We start from the raw sequence: 17,419 nt of genomic DNA on the forward strand, positions 1-17,419 counted from the left end.
AACATATTGCTGGGAGAAAAAGTCCTCTATCATAGGACTTATGGCATATAGTAACTAAAATGTTTTTCCATTTGTTGAATTTTCAATGTTGGGGAATATTATTATTCAGTAGACCTAGAGAGAAGTCCTAAATTGGAAAAGCAGCTGAGTCCAAGGTCATCTCTTTGTTTCCAAATATATCTTGAAACAAATGCAAGAAGGGCACTTTGCTGAGTGTTATCTGGACATATATAGTTTCAATCAAATTCTTCAAGAAGTGTCAGAATAAAAGTTGAACATTTGTTTGACACTGCCAAGTCACTAGCAAGTGGGTCTCTTCAAGGGCTGAGGCTCTCCTTGCCGACTTGGCAATTATTCTGTAAAAAGTTCTTTTTCCTCCTCTTAAGAAAAAAAAAATCAAGCACAGTGAAAAACCAGCTTTGAATTTTTCTCACATTTTTTAAAATATGGGAAATCACATAAACTTATAAAAATGTCTCCCAATAAAAATATAACTTCTAAATATTCTATTTCTCAGCTTAATTCCTTGGAATTACCAAATCTTTTTCACAAATCTGAAAATGTTAAATGTAACAAAGAAGTGATGGCATAGATGATATAGAGTTGTAAACTGAATCAAATAATAAAATGAGCCCAGGTGTGGTGGCTCATGCCTATAATCCCAGCACTTTGGGAGGCTGAAGTGGAAGGATCACTTGAGGCCAGGAGTTCAAGACCAACCTGGCCAACATAGTGACACCCCATCTCTCTCTCTAAAAAAAAAAAAAAAAAAAGAATAAAATGCCAAATCTTTCAATTAGTGCAAAAAATAACCCCCAAAACACAATGAAACAAATTAACTGGCTTACCACCTGTATTGCTCTTCTCTGTCACAAAAAATAAACCAAACTTAGTCCATGATGGCAGTCTTCCGTGGAAGATGATAATTTGTCATTCCCTACAATGCAGTGAATCTCATTTCATCAACAGTCCAAGAGGATATTAGGAAGAACTCCTATTGTTATTACCAACAGACCATGGCTGATAATCCCACCAACTAGAAACCTTCAGCTTCAATCTCTCACTCCCTTTCCAGCTTCATCTTCTCTGTTCCCTCCAGCCGGGTCTGGCTCATACCTCAGGGCATTCCCTTTTGGGGCTTCCTCTTCTCCACGGAGCTCTAGCTCCCTCTCAGAGCCAATTTCTACTCAAGCTTCCATAAGAGGTTTAACTTGAATGTTTTCTCCTCTAGCCTGACCAGATTGCTCCAGCCTGTATTTTCTCCCACTTTGAGTTCTGTGGGGATTATTAACTCTACTATCTATGTGGTTTTTATCCCATTCCAGGAAGCTGAACTAAAATTTTTAGAGACTCTAACTTCCAAAAAATTATAGTTCCCTTCCCCACTATATGCAGTGAGAAGAAACAAAGACTAAACCATAATACGAACATAAGGAAATCTAACAGAGTTCTGCTCTCTTTCCCTCTTTCCCTCTCTTCCTTCCTTCCTTCCTTCCTTCCCTCCTTCCTTTTTCTCTCTCTCTCTCTTTCTTTTTTCCTTTTTTTTGAGACAGAGTCTCACTCCATCACCCAAGCTGGAGTGTAGTGGTGCGATCTCGGCTCACTGCAACCTCTGCCTTCTGGGTTCAAGCAATTCTCGTGTCTCAGCCTCCCGGGTAGCTAGAATTACAGGTGCATGTCACTACTCTGGGTAATTTTTGTATTTTTAGTAGAGACAGGGGTTTTGCCAGGTTGGCCGGTTTGGTCTCAAACCCCTGACCTCAAGTGATCTGCCCGGCCTTGGCCTCCCAAAGTGCTGAGATTGCAGGCGTGAGCCACCGTGCCTGGCCGAGTTTTGCTTTTTCTAATGGAAACTTCTTTGATTTTTGAAATATCAAATACTTTCAGAAAATCTGTAGTGCATGTTTGCCTACTGGCTAATCCAGCACTGATTTGTTGGTTACATCGCTTATCTTGATAACTGGACTTTAAGCTGCTTAAAAGTGACAGCCATGCTTTTCTTGCTCAATATACTTGCTATAGAGCTGGATAAGGGAGTGGTGGGTGATGAATACTTGCTGGTTTCGCTCCTGCTGTTCTGCCATGCTCTCCCATTCATCTGTCCACATCTTACCCATCCTTCCAGGCCCAGATCAGTTCCTACCTCTTTGATAAAGACTCCTTGACTCTACTCTTCTTTGACCTTCTGGTCTTCCCTGTAGCTCCAATTTGATTGAATTTCCATTGCTCTACAAAATTTAGTACTTGGTTATTACTTCTTGATGTGTTTACTGTTGTTTAATGTATAGTCGTGTTAACAACAGGGACCACATTTATATTTTTACTGCACCTTGTCATTCAGTCTAGCTGTGTGTCCAGCACATTACAGAGCTCAAGAGCTTGATACATAATATGAATTCTTTCCCCATCCCCCATGCACTTGTGTAACTTACTGAGCCATACTAGACTTCTTGTCCTTTCCTTCACTTGCTGTATCCTTAAATGCCTTTATGTCTTCACTTTTCCCATGCCTATCAATATCTTAACTCATCCTTACAAATCAGCTCAAGTCCCATCTCCTCTGTTAATCTTTCTACAATCCCCCATCAGTACTAATTACTGCTTCCTCTGAGCTCCCTGTTCTTTGTACACACAGCACTTATTTTGCTGCATAATATTTGAGTCTTCTAAACTGTGAGGTGTTTGAGAGCAAAAACTAGGTCATGTTCAATTTCTATTTTAGCACTTAGCACAGTGTCAGGCACACAAGATAACAAATATTTGCATCAAAATAAATGAGTGGACATTTAATTTCATTCTCCTATTAATCAAGTATTATGTTGTTAATTTCTTTGGTTAAGAAAGAAATTACCTGTTGGTATTTTCACAGAAAAAGACAAGAAATATCTATAAAACTGTGCAACAGATTCTGGATTTAACCAAATTTGATAAATTTTGTAGTTTTGCTTAATTATCTTATTGTATTTCAATCTTCTTTTTAAATATTTTTTATTTTTATTTTTTGAGACAGAATCTCGCTCTGTCGCCCAGACTGGAGTGCAGTGGCACAATCTTGGTTCACTGTAACCTCTGCCTCCTGGGTTCAAGCGGTTCTCCTGCCTCAGCCTCCCAAGTAGCTGGGACTACAGGCATGCACCACCACACTTGGCTAATTTTTTGTATATTTAGTACAGACAGGGTTTCACCATGTTGGCCAGGCTGGCCTCAAACTCCTGGGCTCAAGCGATCCTCTTGCCGTAGCCTCCCGAAGTGCTAGGATGAGGCGTGAGCAACGCACCCAGCTGTCTGTCTTTCTTTCTTTCTTTCTTTTTTTCTCTCTCTCTTTCTTTCTTTCTCTCTCTCTTTCTTTCTTTTCTTTCTCCTTCTTCCTTCCTTCCTTCCTTCTTTCTTCTTTCTTTTTTTCTCTCATTTTTCTCTAGATGGAGTCTAGCTCTGTCGCCCAGGCTGGAGTGCAGTGGTGCGACCTCGACTCACTGCAACCTCCGCCTCCTGGGTTCAAGATTCTCCTGCCTCAGCCTCCTAAGTCTCTGGGATTATAGGCACCTGCCACCACGCCCAGATAATTTTTGTGTTTTTAATAGAGACGGGGTTTCACTGGGTTGGCCAGGCTGGTCTGGAACTTCTGACCTCATGATCTGCCCACCTTGGCCTCCCAAAGTTCTGGGATTACAAGCGTGAGCCACCGTGCCCGGCCACCCAGCTGTATTTCAATCTTTAAGTTTCATTCCAGCATTGTTCATAAAGTGAAAAACTGGAGTTGATCTAAATGTCCAGCAATTGGAGACATGCATGATTTTAACACACTCACAGATAGATTTAAATGATAACCCTATAAAGTTTCAGTTTGCTCTGTATTTAAAACTACTACTCATTTCTTTCATTCATTTACTGGACATTTATTTTCAGTATAATTCCCTCATCTGGTTGGTTGAGGTTACTTTTAACCATTTAGTAAAGTTTGTTCTTTAGGTATAGTAAGCAAACACATTTTTTTAAAAAGGTACTATAATTTTATAATAACTACTAAAAATTATTTCATACCATAACTCATAAATAGACATCAATCTGTTTGCTTATATACAATAGGTATATACATGGGTCACACTGCAATATAAGTACTTAAGAGCACAGGTTTTGGATCCTGGCTCTGCCACAATCATTAGCTGTATAATATTGTGAAAGTCTCTCTGTGCTTCAGTTTCCTTATCTATAAAATGGGGATAATTGCAGCTGCCTCATAAGGTTATTGTGAGAGTTATGTTAGTTCTACACATGTAAAGCACTTAGGACAGTGCCTGGTACAAATGGAGTGCTCAGTACCAGGTTATTTGCTTGAATCACTCATGATCATGGTCGTGATTAGAGCTTCAGAGAATAAAATTTATTAAATCTTGCTTTGCATAACTGATGTTCATAAAAAGTCCTTTGTAAGTCTGCTTCAGTTTCAGAACCAATAACTTAATTAGGCTGTGCTCTAACAATGAAACAGGCTCCCTCATGAGGAGTGAGCCGCATTGCAGGTACACTACTATGGCTGGAAAGTAATTCGCTACATGCGCTACAGAACTGATTTCCACACTGGAGAGAGGTTGGAAGAGATCCCTCAAAGCTCCTGATCTAATAAATGATTATATGAATCATTCTGAGGTTCCTTTCAAGCTCCAAAATTCTATGACTGTTTACCAGGATATCGCGTGCAGCATTAAGAAGCCAAGCCAGGAACCTGCTGTTACACTCTGAACTGAGGTGGAAACACATACTTTCACTGAAAAACAAAAATCTTTAATTTCTTCCTGTGCTCGGAATAGTGAATTTCCATAGCAGTAAACCAAGTTTGGTGACTCAAGCCTCTCAGCAATTCTAGAAAGGAAATTGTGAAAATATCGATGTTTGCCAAGAAAGTACTTCCAGTTTGCCAAAAGAGGGAGCATAGGAGCAGAAAGCATATGTTTGTCCAAGTCTCTTAAAAATACTTATTTGGGATCTGTGTTTAATTTTTTGATCTCTTTTGCAAGGATGGGGTGGGGCTAAACGATATTTACAGTCAACTCTCTCTTTTTAAGATTATCTTGAGACAGTAGGGTCAAAGATAAAAAATACATAGATAACTTTTAATGATCCCTCTCCATCCCCCGAGACAAAATACTCATTCCAGGCCTGGCTGCCATACGCCAAGCAGCTCTAATTTAAACTGCTCTCATTAAAAGGAAGAGGAAGAGGAGCTAAGCCAGTATGAGTGGAGGAATAATTTACATATTTAATAAAGATACAGCTTTATTTCTCTCCTGGCTGCCATGAATTGTCTAAAAAAGAAAGATCTGTTGCATATGTAACGTTATTGATAAAACCAAGTTTAAAGAAAGTCAATCATCAGGATGCTATCTTACCCGTTCCCTGGGGCTAAAGACGCCTTCATGCCAGACAAGATGAATGATATAAGCACCTAGAATCCTTTGTAGAAACAAGTCATTTACTCACACTCATTAGTCACTAATATAGGGTAGAATGCCTGCATAAGACAAGGCTTCTACAAGACACACACTTGCATACAAAGTCATTTTTCTTTTTCTTTTCTTTTTTTTTTTTTTTTTTTTTGAGATGGAGTTTCGCTCTTGTTGCCCAGGCTGGAGTGCAATGGAGCAATCTCGGCTCGCTGCAACCTCCACCTCCCAGGTTCAAGCAATTCTCCTGCCTCAGCCTCCCGAGTAGCTGGGATTACAGGTGTGCACCACCACGCCCGGTTAATTTTTGTATTTTTAGTAGAGACGGGGTTTCTCCATGTTGGTCAGGCTGGTCACGAACTCTTGACCTCAGGTGATCTGCCTGCCTTGGCCTCCCAAAGTGCTGGGATTACAAGCGTGAGCCACTGTGCCCGGCTACAAAGTCATTTTTCAATGCAAACTTTGACTTTGCCTCTGTAGAGACAGCTTTGACAATTTGCCATTTTTCATATTCAATTCAGAAGAATTCTGCAAATTTGTATATTTTTAGTTTCAGCAATATATTTAGTCTTTTATTTTACTCAGATTACTAAAAAGTGCTCTTTATTGTGTTACCTTAAAAAGTTAAGAAACATACTTGGGGCCAGGCGCGGTGGCTCATGCCTGTAATCTCAGCACTTTGGGAGGCCGAGGCGGGTGAATCACCTGAGGTCTGGAGTTCAAGACCAGCTGACCGGCAGTAGCGGGGATGGGAAGGAGCGCCCTTTCAGGAGATGGGTTGGCTGCAGTAGTGAGAGGCTGGTGGTGTGGCTCTTTCCTTGCAGTCCTGCGGAGGAAGCGTGCGTCCCTGGCGCTTCCTTCTTCTCTTCCGGCGGAGAGCTTGGGATGTGATAATGCCAGCCACACTCCTCAGAGCCGTGGCCGGATCTCATCGTATATTATCAAAAGCACATCAGTGCCGAAGAATCGGTCATCTAATGTTAAAACCACTTAAGGAATTTGAAAATACAACATGCAGCACACTGACAATACGTCAAAATCTGGATTTGTTCCTTCATGATAAAACAGCTGGTGGTTTGAATAAGTCTCAGATCCTGGAAACGAACCAAAAAAAGTCAGATACAAGCATGCTCTCTCCATTAAATGCTGCTCGTTGCCAAGATGAAAAGGCACACCTTCCAACCATGAAATCCTTTGGTACTCACAGGAGAGTGACCCACAAACCAAATCTATTGGGTTCTAAATGGTTTATAAAAATATTAAAGAGGCATTTCTCATCTATATCGACGGAAACATTTGTTCCAAAACAAGACTTCCCACAGATGAAGAGACCACTAAAAGCATCCAGGACCAGACAGCCATCCAGGACCAACTTTCCAGTTCTGTCTGTGAACGAGGTAAAGTAGGGGTGGCCGTGGCTCTTGTGCTTAGTGATCATTGCTCAAGCTAAACCAGCGTGCATTGCACCCCAGCCTTACCGCCAGCGTAAGAGAACTAGCAGTCACTCAGACTTCTCCATCAAGGTCTTTGAAGCCTAATAAATATCCAAAGGGATTCAAAATCTTAATTTTTAACAATTAATTATACATATAGAAACAAAATACAGGTAATAAAACATGAAAATAGAGTTTATAAAAGATGTGGTTATTGGACTAAGGAAACTGAAAAAGAGGACCAGTATTAAGTCCAGTCTAAGAATGGGACTGTAAAAAAAAAAAAAAAAACCATTAAAAACTAGAAATTCTTCATCAAATTAAAAAAAATTGTAACTCTGCAGACAGATAAGCCTTTATTAGGCTGTGGCAGTTGCATGGGGCGGTGAAATGACACGGTAGGGTGGACTCCAAAAGAAGCAGGGTGGGAGAGCCCTGCTTTTTTATCCTCTTAAGGTTTAAGGGGTTATTTTTTATTCATCCTTAAGGGGTTTCTGGGAATTTTTCTGCTACAATTTGCATTTCTCCTTCAATAACAACATAAGAGTCAAGATCAAGCCCTTGGTAACCCTTGTATCTTGCATAATACCTAGAACTGTACCTTGTACTTAAATGTTTATTAAATCAGAAAGGATTGAAAAAGAGGCAAGAGGATCTTTAATGCCGATAGTCATCAACTTTAAAGATATTTTAAACTTGATGGAGACTTCTGAATCTATCAGAAAACAGGTTAGAATGTCTGTCTTCAAGTCTTGATTCTGAAAAGTTAGCCCCTGAGCCTGTTTAATTTTGGCTGTGTTTTTATTACTGTGTAGCTGACACCCCTTGGAAAGGTATACATACATACCTTTACTCATCCTCATCCTGGATTCTGAAACCAGGAATGAATGAATGGTTTTTGTGTTGGATTCTGGAATGCTTTCAATTCTTGTATGGTTTCTCTGAACTCAGGATGTGAAGGATGAAGTGTTGTGCAGCTACTGCTCCCCCTTTCCTTTTGCTGGAGCTTTGGGGTAACCTGGGAAATTCAGTATTTAAGTGTCTGAGATGACATTAAGTGTAAAAACCTGAATTCATGGCAGATCCAAAAAAGAGAAAGCGCAACTCACTTTGTTCATTTGTAACATCTAGGAGCACAGTGCGTCAGGTTTCTTAGGAAGAAGCTGATAGGTCAGAGATGTCCCTAGGCTATTTCTTTGGGCCATCCTTAGACTTGGAAACAATTTTCCTAAATACCATATCTTATTTTTCTTTAGGTTTTTTTTTTTCTACTTCCTTCCAGGAAAGAATTTGAAGTAGGTTTTCAACATTCAACATAGTTTCAAATGAGATAACAAATACTTTCACATATTAGAGCAAATAGTTGACATAAACAGAAAAATGTTATGAAGTACCTGAAATGAATAATCTAGTTGAACATTTTGTTTTGAGAAGCCCAGTAATTAAAAGAGGAAATCCTCCTGGGATTTATTGTTTGTTGTTTATTGTTGTGGGAGAGGGCAGAGTAAAAACATAAAAATATCTTCAGAGAAATAATTTTTTCCAGCACTGAAATTAAGGAGTTAGTTATTTCATGGATTCTGTTATAGGAGACATTATGTAACATGACAGACAATGACTTCAGTTGGAGTTTGGCAAAAAACAAGTCGCATGCTGTCTTTCTGAAAGCATAGGGAAATAATAGAAAATCAGATGTTTCTGGCCGGGCGGTGGCTCACACCTGTTATCCCAACACTTTGGGAGGCCCAGGCAGGCGGATTACTTGAGGTCAGGAGTTCGAGACCAGCCTAGCCAACATGATGAAACCCCGTCTCTACAAAAATACAAAAATTAGCCAGGCGTGGTGGTGGTGCACACCTGTAATCCCAGCTGCTCAGGAGGCTGAGGCAGAAGAATCTCTTGAACCCGGGAGGCAGAGGTTGCAGTGAGCCGAGATCGCGCCACTGCACTCCAGCCTGGGTGACAGAGTGAGACTCTGTCTCAAAAAAAAAAAAAAGCAGAAAATCATGTTTCTAAAGTGATCTGAGATAATATAATTTTGGAACATCATTTTTTGAAGATTTTACTTTTCATAGAGAAAGCAGTCTTGGCATGACTAGGTAATATGTCCCCAGGACCAAAGACTGACTTTCCTCTGCCCCAATTGAGGGCCACTACATTTTCATTTGGCCATCATAGTGGTAAACCCTTTATACCACTTTATACCATCAAAGTGGTAAACCCTTTATACTACTCTTGAGTGAGACAAGGAAAAGACTCTGCTTTGTGTCAGAAAGCACGTGGACTTTATTTTGTTCCCATAGTTGCACCTAGCTCATCTTTTCAGCTCTGCAGAACAGCATGCATCTGGAGTTGGCTGAATGAGGTTTCAGTCACCCTGTCTGTTGGAATTAAATCTTTACCTGGTCTCATTTTCAGAGATCATAATCTGAGATACTCAACCCACATCCCTTTGGCTTACAATTCCTAAAAGCAATAGTGGGTCCAGTGGCTTATGCCTATAATTGCAGTGCTTTGGGAGGCTGACACAGAAAGACCACTTGAGGCCAGGAGTTGAAGATCAGCCTGGCAATATAGCAAGACTCCCATTTCTAAAAGACTTAAAAAAAAAAAGAAGCCGGGCTTGCTGGTGCGCAGCTGTAGTCTTAGCTATTCAAGAGGCTGAAGTGAGAGGATCGCTTGAGCCCCAGGGTTCCAGGCTGCAGTGAGTCATGACTGCACCTCACTCCATCCAGGCTGGGCGACAAAGTGAGACCCTGTCACTAAACAAACGAGAAAACAATAATAGCAGTGCTTCTTGTTAATGTCCAGTCTTTGAAAAGAACAGCAGAGGATGGAAACAGCAGGTCTGAGTGGCATGGAGCCTGACACCAGGGAGAATGTTTTCAGGCTAATAGCACAGTGTGTTACAGAATCACTGGTGGATTGTTAACCATTTTTTTGAAAAATGAAATAGAATAGAAAATAACAGAATACATTACTCGTGATCAAGGTAAATACTGGTTTGTGAAGCTTTTGTGGCAATTACTGGTGTGTGAACATATATGTGTATATGTACTATGTATAATGATTTATAGGTTGTAGTCAAAAAAACTTCCAAGATAAAGCATAATATTGGTAACGTAAAAAAAAAAAAAAAAAAAAAAAAAGAAAAGACCAGCTGACCAATATGGTGAAACCCCATCTCTACTAAAAATACAAAAAGTTAGCTGGCAGTGGTGGCGCATGCCTGTAATCCCAGCTACTTGGGAGGCTGAGGTAGGAGAATTGCTTGAATATGGCAGGCAGAGGTTGCAGTGAGCCAAGATCCTGCCATTGCACTCCAGCCTGGGCAAAAAGAGCAAAACTCCGTCTCAAAAAAAAAAAAAAAAGAAACGGACTTGGAAAGTGCATAGACCTTAAAAATTTATAAATGTTAATTAGGCAGAATGACATATTTACATTTATTTGATAGTTTAAATGAAATTCCTTCTTTTATTATTGTCTCCTGAATTAGAGAAAATAAGGGCAAGTATTAATCTAAAGAAAAAGGTAGGTGTTCTGCAATTTCTGGTTTGATTTCCATATGGATTTGGACAGTGTTCTAAGACCCTTCTGGTACATTCTCTAGACCTAGAAAATACATGGCTTTGGAATTCAGTTGTTAATAGATTTATAACAGAAAGCACATTATCCTATTATAAGATTCTTCTTAAAGGACACCATTTAAAGTTGGATTGTTTCCTGAATTAATACAGAAAGCAAGATAAGCAGTGGCCTTTTGAAATTTACAATCATACAGTCAGTCCCATGCAACGGTTGGCAACTAGAAAAAGGAAATCTGTGAACACAGAGGCAGATTTCACAGGCTGCATTCTTCTCCTTTATTTGGGCCATCACATGAAAGACAAATTAGTTTCTGAAATGATTAAGTACTCTGATCAATTAGCTAGCCAGAGTATCAATCCTGAAGGAAAAATGTAATAAGCTCTTTAGTAAGTGCCAGCTGTCAAAGACTGTCAAGGTTAAAGTTTTTTAATGTTCCAATCAAATTATGAAATGAGTGGAAAGTCACTGCACTAAACCCATTAAGCTGCATTACTAAATGTCCAGTGTTACATACAATCTATAAATAACTTTGTACTTTTAGAGTTTTTTTTTTTTTCAGTTTGCTTTTCTTGAAGTAATAATGATGTTCTGCTTCAGTGAATAAAGTAATTTTGGAGCTGCCTTTGTGTTTAATCCACATATTCTTTCTGTATGGAGTAAAGATGGCAAGTAATAATCAAATCAGTAGAATTCTAAGGATTCTGTGGAGTATCTGTCATGAACCATTTTAAAAATCAAGAGGAGTACCAAAGACAGTGAAGGGCTAAAAAATAATTGATCACTAGGCTTAATAATTTTGTGAACTGACTTTCCTCTGGAGGAATAAAATGCTGTTTCTATAAAGGGCATCTAGTCTTTTTCAAATACTTGCAAAGGAATTCATATTCTGTTTAAAGGAGCATCACTTACTATTGGCTTAAAAACAACATGCCAGTAGCCAACACCACACAAGTATATCTATGTCACTATCCAAATAATGATGATTGAATTAAGGATGTGTTTCTACACACTAAGATACAGCTTTTCCTCTTTTGGGGGATTGCTGATCTACTAGTTGATCTAAAGGCACAAATGACAATGCTGGCAGCTGATACTTGCCCAAATAAGAGGATAAAACAAGCAGAGGACCAATTCAAATCACTTATGAACACTGAAATGCTTCTGTTTTCCTTATAAAAATTTAAAAGATATTTCTCTCCATACTTTCCTGGTAAGTCCAGTTCTTCCTTATTCTGATGGACCCCATCTCTTCTTTCTACAGCTCCTAGAATTACCAATTATCTCTAGCTAGTGAGGCTCTTTGATTACCAATAAAAAACCTTTCAAACAAAAATTAAGAGTAGGACACACATGGGAACAAAGAGATCCATATTTTTTACAGGGTAGAAACAATTTTCTTCTTTAAAAAATATTTTTGGCGGTGGTACATGCCTGTAATCCCAGCTACTTGGGAGGCTGAGGCAGGAGAATGGCTTGAACCTGGGAGGTGGAGGTTGCAGTGAGCCGAGATTGCGCCATTGCACTCCAGCTTGGGCAACAAGAGCGAAACTCCATCTCAAAAAAAAAAAAAAAAAAAAAGTTTTGGGCCAAGTATGGTAGCTTATGCCTAATTCTAGCACTTTGGGAGGCCAAGGTGGGAGGATCACTTGAAGCCACAAGTTCAAGACTAGCCTGGGCAACAAAAGGAGACCCCATCTAATATGGTTTGGATGTTTGTTCCCTCCAAATCTCATGTTGAAATGTAATCTCCAGTGTTGGAGGTGAGGCCTGGTGGGAGGTGTCTAGATCAGGGAGGTGGATCCTCGTGAATAACTTAGTGTCATCTCCGTGGTGATTAGTGATTTCTAGCTCTGAGTTCACACAAGATCTGGTTCTTTAAAAGTGAGTGACACCTGCTCCTGACCTCTTGCTCCTGCTCTTTCCATATGATGTGCTGGTTCCCCTTTCACCATGAAGCTTTCACCATGGCTGGAAGCTTCCTGAGGCCCTGGCCAAGAGGAGATGCCATCACCATGCTTCCTGTACAGCCTGCAGAACCATGAGCCAATTAAACCTCTTTTCTTTATAAATTAGCCAGCCTCAGGTATTTGTTTACACTGACACAAAAACAGCTTACATGGCATCTCTACAAAAAAAAAAAAAAAAATTAGCCAGGCATGGTGGCATGTGCCTATAGTCCCAGCTACTCAGGAGGCTGACGCAGGAAGATCACTTGACCCCAGAAGTTTGAGGCTGCATTGAGCTATGATCATACTACTGCCTTCCAGCCTGGACAACAGAGCAAGATCCTGTCTCCAAAAAAAAAAAATTTTTTTTAAAGACAGCTGAAAAGAACTAGCCTAAGATGGACGTGCTAACAATTTGAAATTTGAGTTTTCAAATCTAAAGGCAAGATATTTTGAAAAAGTACTGAAATTGAAATGAAGTAAAGCATGGCACATGAATTTGGTATCTTTCTAAGGGAAACCAAAGAAATCTTCAAGTACCTTGTCCAAATGAAGCAGAGATTGGAAGCACTTTGAACTCTTGAATTTCACTTTGAGTCTTGTGCTACATTTAATATGTGATATCTATATTCTATGACAATTTTTTTATATTTAAAATATCAGGCCGGGCGTGGTGGCTCATGCCTGTAACTGTAATCCCAGCACTTTAGGAGGCTGAGGTGGGTGGATCACTTGACCTTAGGAGTTCGAGACCAGCCTGGCCAACATGGTGAAACCCCGTCTCTACTAAAAATATAAAAACTAGCCAGGTGTGGTGGTGCATGCCTGTAATCCCAGCTACTCGCAAGGCTGAGGCAGGAGAATTGCTTGAATCTGGGAGGCAGAGGTTGCAGTGAGCTGAGATTGTGCCACTGTACTCCAACCTGGGCAACAGAGCAAGAGACTATCTCAAAGAAAAAATAAAATAAACAGTTCCCACAACTATCAGATTATTATTATTATATTATTATTATTATTTTTTGAGACAGAATCTTGCTCTGTTGCCCAGGCTAGAGCACAGTGGTGTGATCTTGGCTCACTGCAAACTCCACGTCCCAGGTTCAAGTGATTCTCTAGCCTCAGCCTTCCAAGTAGCTGGGACCACAGGTGTGCCACCACACCTGGCTAATTTTTGTATTTTTTGTAGAGACAGGGTTTTGTCATGTTGCCCAGGCTGGTCTCGAACCCCTGATCTCAAATGATCTGCTTGCCTCAGCCTCCCAAAGTAGTGGAATTACAGGCATGAGCCACTGTGCCCAGCCTCGTTATTATATTATTAAATCTGTAATAGGCCAGGAATGAGTGGCTCATGCTTGTAATCCCAACACTTTGGGAGGCTGAGGTGGGCAGATCACCTGAGGTTGGTTGAGAGTTCAAGACCAGCCTGGTCAACATGGTGAAACCCTGTTTCTACTAAAAATACAAAAATTGGCCAGGTGTGGTGGCGGGCACCTGTAATCTCAGCTATTTGGGAGGTGGAGGCAGGAGGATTGCTTGAATCCCGGAAGTGGAGGTTGCAGTGAGCTGAGATCACACCACTGCACTCCAGCCTGGGCAACAGAGTGAGACTCCACCTCAAAAAAAAGAAAAAAAAATCTGCAATAGATTTTTGGTGAAAATAAGTAATAATGTGGCCAGGTGCAGAGGCTCATGCCTGTAATCTCAGCACTTTGGGAGGCTGAGGTGGGCGGATCATGAGGTCAGGAGATCGAGACCATCTTGGTTAACATGGTGAAACCCTGTCTCTACTAAAAATACAAAAAGTTAGCCAGGCATGGTGGTAGGCACCTGTAGTCCCAGCTACTCAGGAGGCTGAGGCGGGAGTATGGCGTGAACCCGGGAGGTGGAGACTGTAGTGAGCCAAGATCGCGACACTGCACTCCAGCCTGGGCAAAAGAGCGAGACTCCGTCTCAAAAAAAAAGAAAAAAAAGAAAAGAAGTAATAATCCTTCAATTTAATATTAGATGTTAATACTTACTTTAAAAAGAATAAATTTTTGACACAAGACAACTATACATTTTTTAAATAGACATGAAATACGTACCAAGTTTATTTGCCTTTAAATTATACAAACAGAATAAACATGTTAGTCAAAATATTAAATTTTCTTGCATTTTACAGAAGAAAAATAAACTGAAGTGAAACTGTAGGAACTGCTAAACTTCAGATAAATGTTTCTTCAAAACAAGAGATATTCATTCCTAAAAGATTCTTCTAAAGTTTTTTTAAAAGAGATTAAGAAAAACAGTAAGCCATTGGGTTATTACATTCTAAAAAAACTACATGTTTCTTAATGGACATACGTTTACATTTACAGATAGTAAACTTAGTTTCCTGTCTCATAAAACTCAGAAGATGCCAGTGATGTCTAAACTATGGAAAATAATAAAAGCCTCTTTTTCATGTGAAAAAACATTAAAACTAAATCTACCTCAACATTATTTTCTATGAAAACTTAATAAAGAATGGCTCATCTGAAAACAAAATGCTATACAAATCAGTTTCAAAAAAGAAATATGTTATGAGATTAGGCTTATAGCTAGTGGTATCAAGTAAAACCCCAAACGATGACACAAGAATTCACAGTATTAGCCGGTCCTCTCCTCCCTCCTGAATTACCTGACCAATGGAAGTTTGGCTTTGTTGTTTCAGAAAGCACTGTTTCTTACATTCCATTAATTGTTCCAAATCACGCCACATTTTTGCTTGTTTCATATTTGGACCATGACTTTCTCGTACAAATTTTTGTTTTTCCCGAAGTTTCTATCATAAAAAAAAAAGAATAATAATTAAATCTCAGTTACAGGGGTTTATTTCTATTGCTATAGTCAGATGAATATGGTATGTTTTCTACAGTAGATAAATAATAGTTAGCTAAACCACATACTCTATAATGTATCAAAACTAAGATTATAAAAGTTAACTAAGGCCAGACGCGGTGGCTCATGTCTGTAATCCTAGCACTTTGGGAGGCTGAGGCGGGCAGATCATGAGGTCAGGAGATCAAGATCTCTACTAACCCCGACACTAAGTTAAACTGTTTGCCTTTCTAGTTCTCCAAAAAAATACAAAAAAAAATTAGCCAGGCATAGGGGCGCACGCCTGTAGTCCCAGCTACTCAGGAGGCTGAGGCAGGAGAATAGCTTGAACCCGGGAGGCGGAGTTTGCAGTGAGCTGAGATCATGCCACTACACTCCAGCTTGGCAACAGAGCAAGACTCTGTCTCAAAGAAAATACAAAAAAAAAAAAAACACAAACTAACAAAAAAACCCACACAAAACTATAAAAGGAAATGAGAGAAAAAGATAGTTAGGAAAGTGGAACAGTATCATGGTGTGAAAAGAAGAATGTAGAGTTTGGAAGTCAGAAGACTGCAGTTTTAATCTGGTTTTGTCTCCTCTAGTGGTAAGCAAGGCACTTAATTTTTTGGGACTTCAGTTTTCTCAATTATCAATTAAGGTTAATAGACCAGGCATGGTGTCTCATGACTGTAATCCCAGCACTTCGGGAGGCTGAGGCGGACAGATCACTTGAGGTTAGGAGTTCGAGACTGGCCTGATCAACATGGTGAAACCCTATCTCTACTAAAAATACAAAAATTAGCAGGGCATGGTGGCGTGTGCCTGTAGTCCCTGCTACTCAGGAGGCTGAGACAGGAGAATGGCTTGAATCTGGGAGGTGGAGGTTGCAGTGAGCTGCAATCGTGCCACTATGAGACTCTAAGTCAAACTGCTTGCCTTTCTAGTTCTCCAACGAAAACCAGCTAGGAGGATATACATGACATATTACTCAAGAATGTATAGTTATAGCTCAGATAGCTTTAAAATAATTCATTTATTAGCCTAAGCCTGAGAAATGTCCACATTTTGTTTTAGAATTTCCATTTACATAAAAATTTCTCAAGAAACCAACAGGCTCAGTATATTCTATATACTAAAACCTAATACTTACTTATTCAGGATATAATTATGGAGCACCTGTTATATGTCAGGTATGCTTGGAGTTTCAAGTGGAAAACAGGACTCATGCTATATAGGTGGGCAGATCACCTGAAGTCAGGAGTTCGAGACCAGCCTGGCCAACATGGTGAAATCCCATCTCTACTAAAAATACAAAAATACAAAATACAAAAATTAGCCGGACATGGTGGCATGTGCCTGTAATTCCAGCTACTCAGAAGGCTGAGGCAGGAGAATTGCTTGAATCTGGAAGGTGGAGTGAGCCAACATTGTGCCACTGCACTCCAGCCTGGGCAACAGAGTGAGATTCTTTCTCTAGAAAATAAAAAAAAATTAAGGTGAATAATAGGAGGCTGGGGGCTGGGCACGGTGGCTCACGCCTGTAATCCCAGCACTTTGGGAGGCCAAGGCAGGAGGATTGCTTGAGCCGGGGAGTTCAAGGCCTGCCTGGGTAACATGATACTCTGTCTCTACAAAAATAAAAATTAAAAAATTAGCTGGGCATGGTGGTGGCACATGCCTCTAGTCCTAGCTAGTTGGGAGGCTGAGGTGGAAGGATCACTTGAGCCAGGAATTTGAGGCTGCAGTGAGCTATGCTCTCACCACTGCACTCCAGCCTGGGCAACAGAGCGAGACCCTGTCTCTTAAAAATAAAACAAAACAAAACAAAAAACCAAATCAAGGCTAATAATAGGGGAAAATAAAAGTATTTACTTGGTAAGATTATGTTTTCAAGTGACATAATAGATATTGAAATACTTGATAAGTTATCATGTATTATATATGTTCTTGTTATTAAATGTTGTATTCTATTCTATCCTGAAACAGTGTATACTCCATTTATGTCCAAATAAATCAAATTGTATGCACATATACTTCAGGGAGCAGGCCCAGTGATTACAAAAATAGTATACTATTAAATAAGCCAAAATCCTTCTCAGAATTGCTTTTGCTACTAACATCTTAGACGGTCCACCTGCCAAAACTGTTTTACTCATTGACTCTAAAATTT

General features: G+C 39.8%; 2 protein-coding genes across 3 annotated transcripts in view; one reads left to right on the top strand and one right to left on the bottom strand.

Moving 5' to 3' along the window:
* The first annotated feature begins 6,197 nt into the window (after positions 1–6,197).
* Positions 6,198–6,979, top strand: LOC116479451 (required for meiotic nuclear division protein 1 homolog). Its single transcript, XM_032171549.2, has 2 exons — positions 6,198–6,838; positions 6,914–6,979. The coding sequence occupies exons 1-2, from the start codon at positions 6,335–6,337 to the stop codon at positions 6,977–6,979; spliced, it is 570 nt and encodes a 189-aa protein (XP_032027440.1). The 5' UTR covers positions 6,198–6,334.
* Positions 6,980–14,463: 7,484 nt separating this feature from the next.
* The window catches only part of IFT81 (intraflagellar transport 81), a 93,509-nt gene continuing 90,553 nt past the window's right edge, over positions 14,464–17,419 (bottom strand). The window contains exon 19 of one of the 2 annotated variants that reach the window (XM_032168713.2): positions 14,464–15,211. In XM_032168713.2, coding sequence (XP_032024604.1) covers positions 15,029–15,211 — 183 coding nt within the window. In that variant the 3' untranslated portion in view covers positions 14,464–15,028. The remainder of the gene's footprint in view (positions 15,212–17,419) is intronic. The other variant, XM_058425939.1, reaches the window with a different exon arrangement.

The sequence above is a fragment of the Hylobates moloch genome, unplaced genomic scaffold, assembly GCF_009828535.3.
Source record: "Hylobates moloch isolate HMO894 unplaced genomic scaffold, HMol_V3 SCAFFOLD_12, whole genome shotgun sequence".
Taxonomy (NCBI): domain Eukaryota; kingdom Metazoa; phylum Chordata; class Mammalia; order Primates; family Hylobatidae; genus Hylobates; species Hylobates moloch.

Excerpts from the sequence above, each read along its gene's own strand:
- LOC116479451 (XM_032171549.2), top strand. The coding sequence starts at position 6,335 with ATGCCAGCCACACTCCTCAGAGCCGTGGCCGGATCTCATCGTATATTA. Across the intron at positions 6,839-6,913 it reads CAGTTCTGTCTGTGAACGAG|CCTTACCGCCAGCGTAAGAG; the intron begins GTAAAGTAGGGG and ends ATTGCACCCCAG.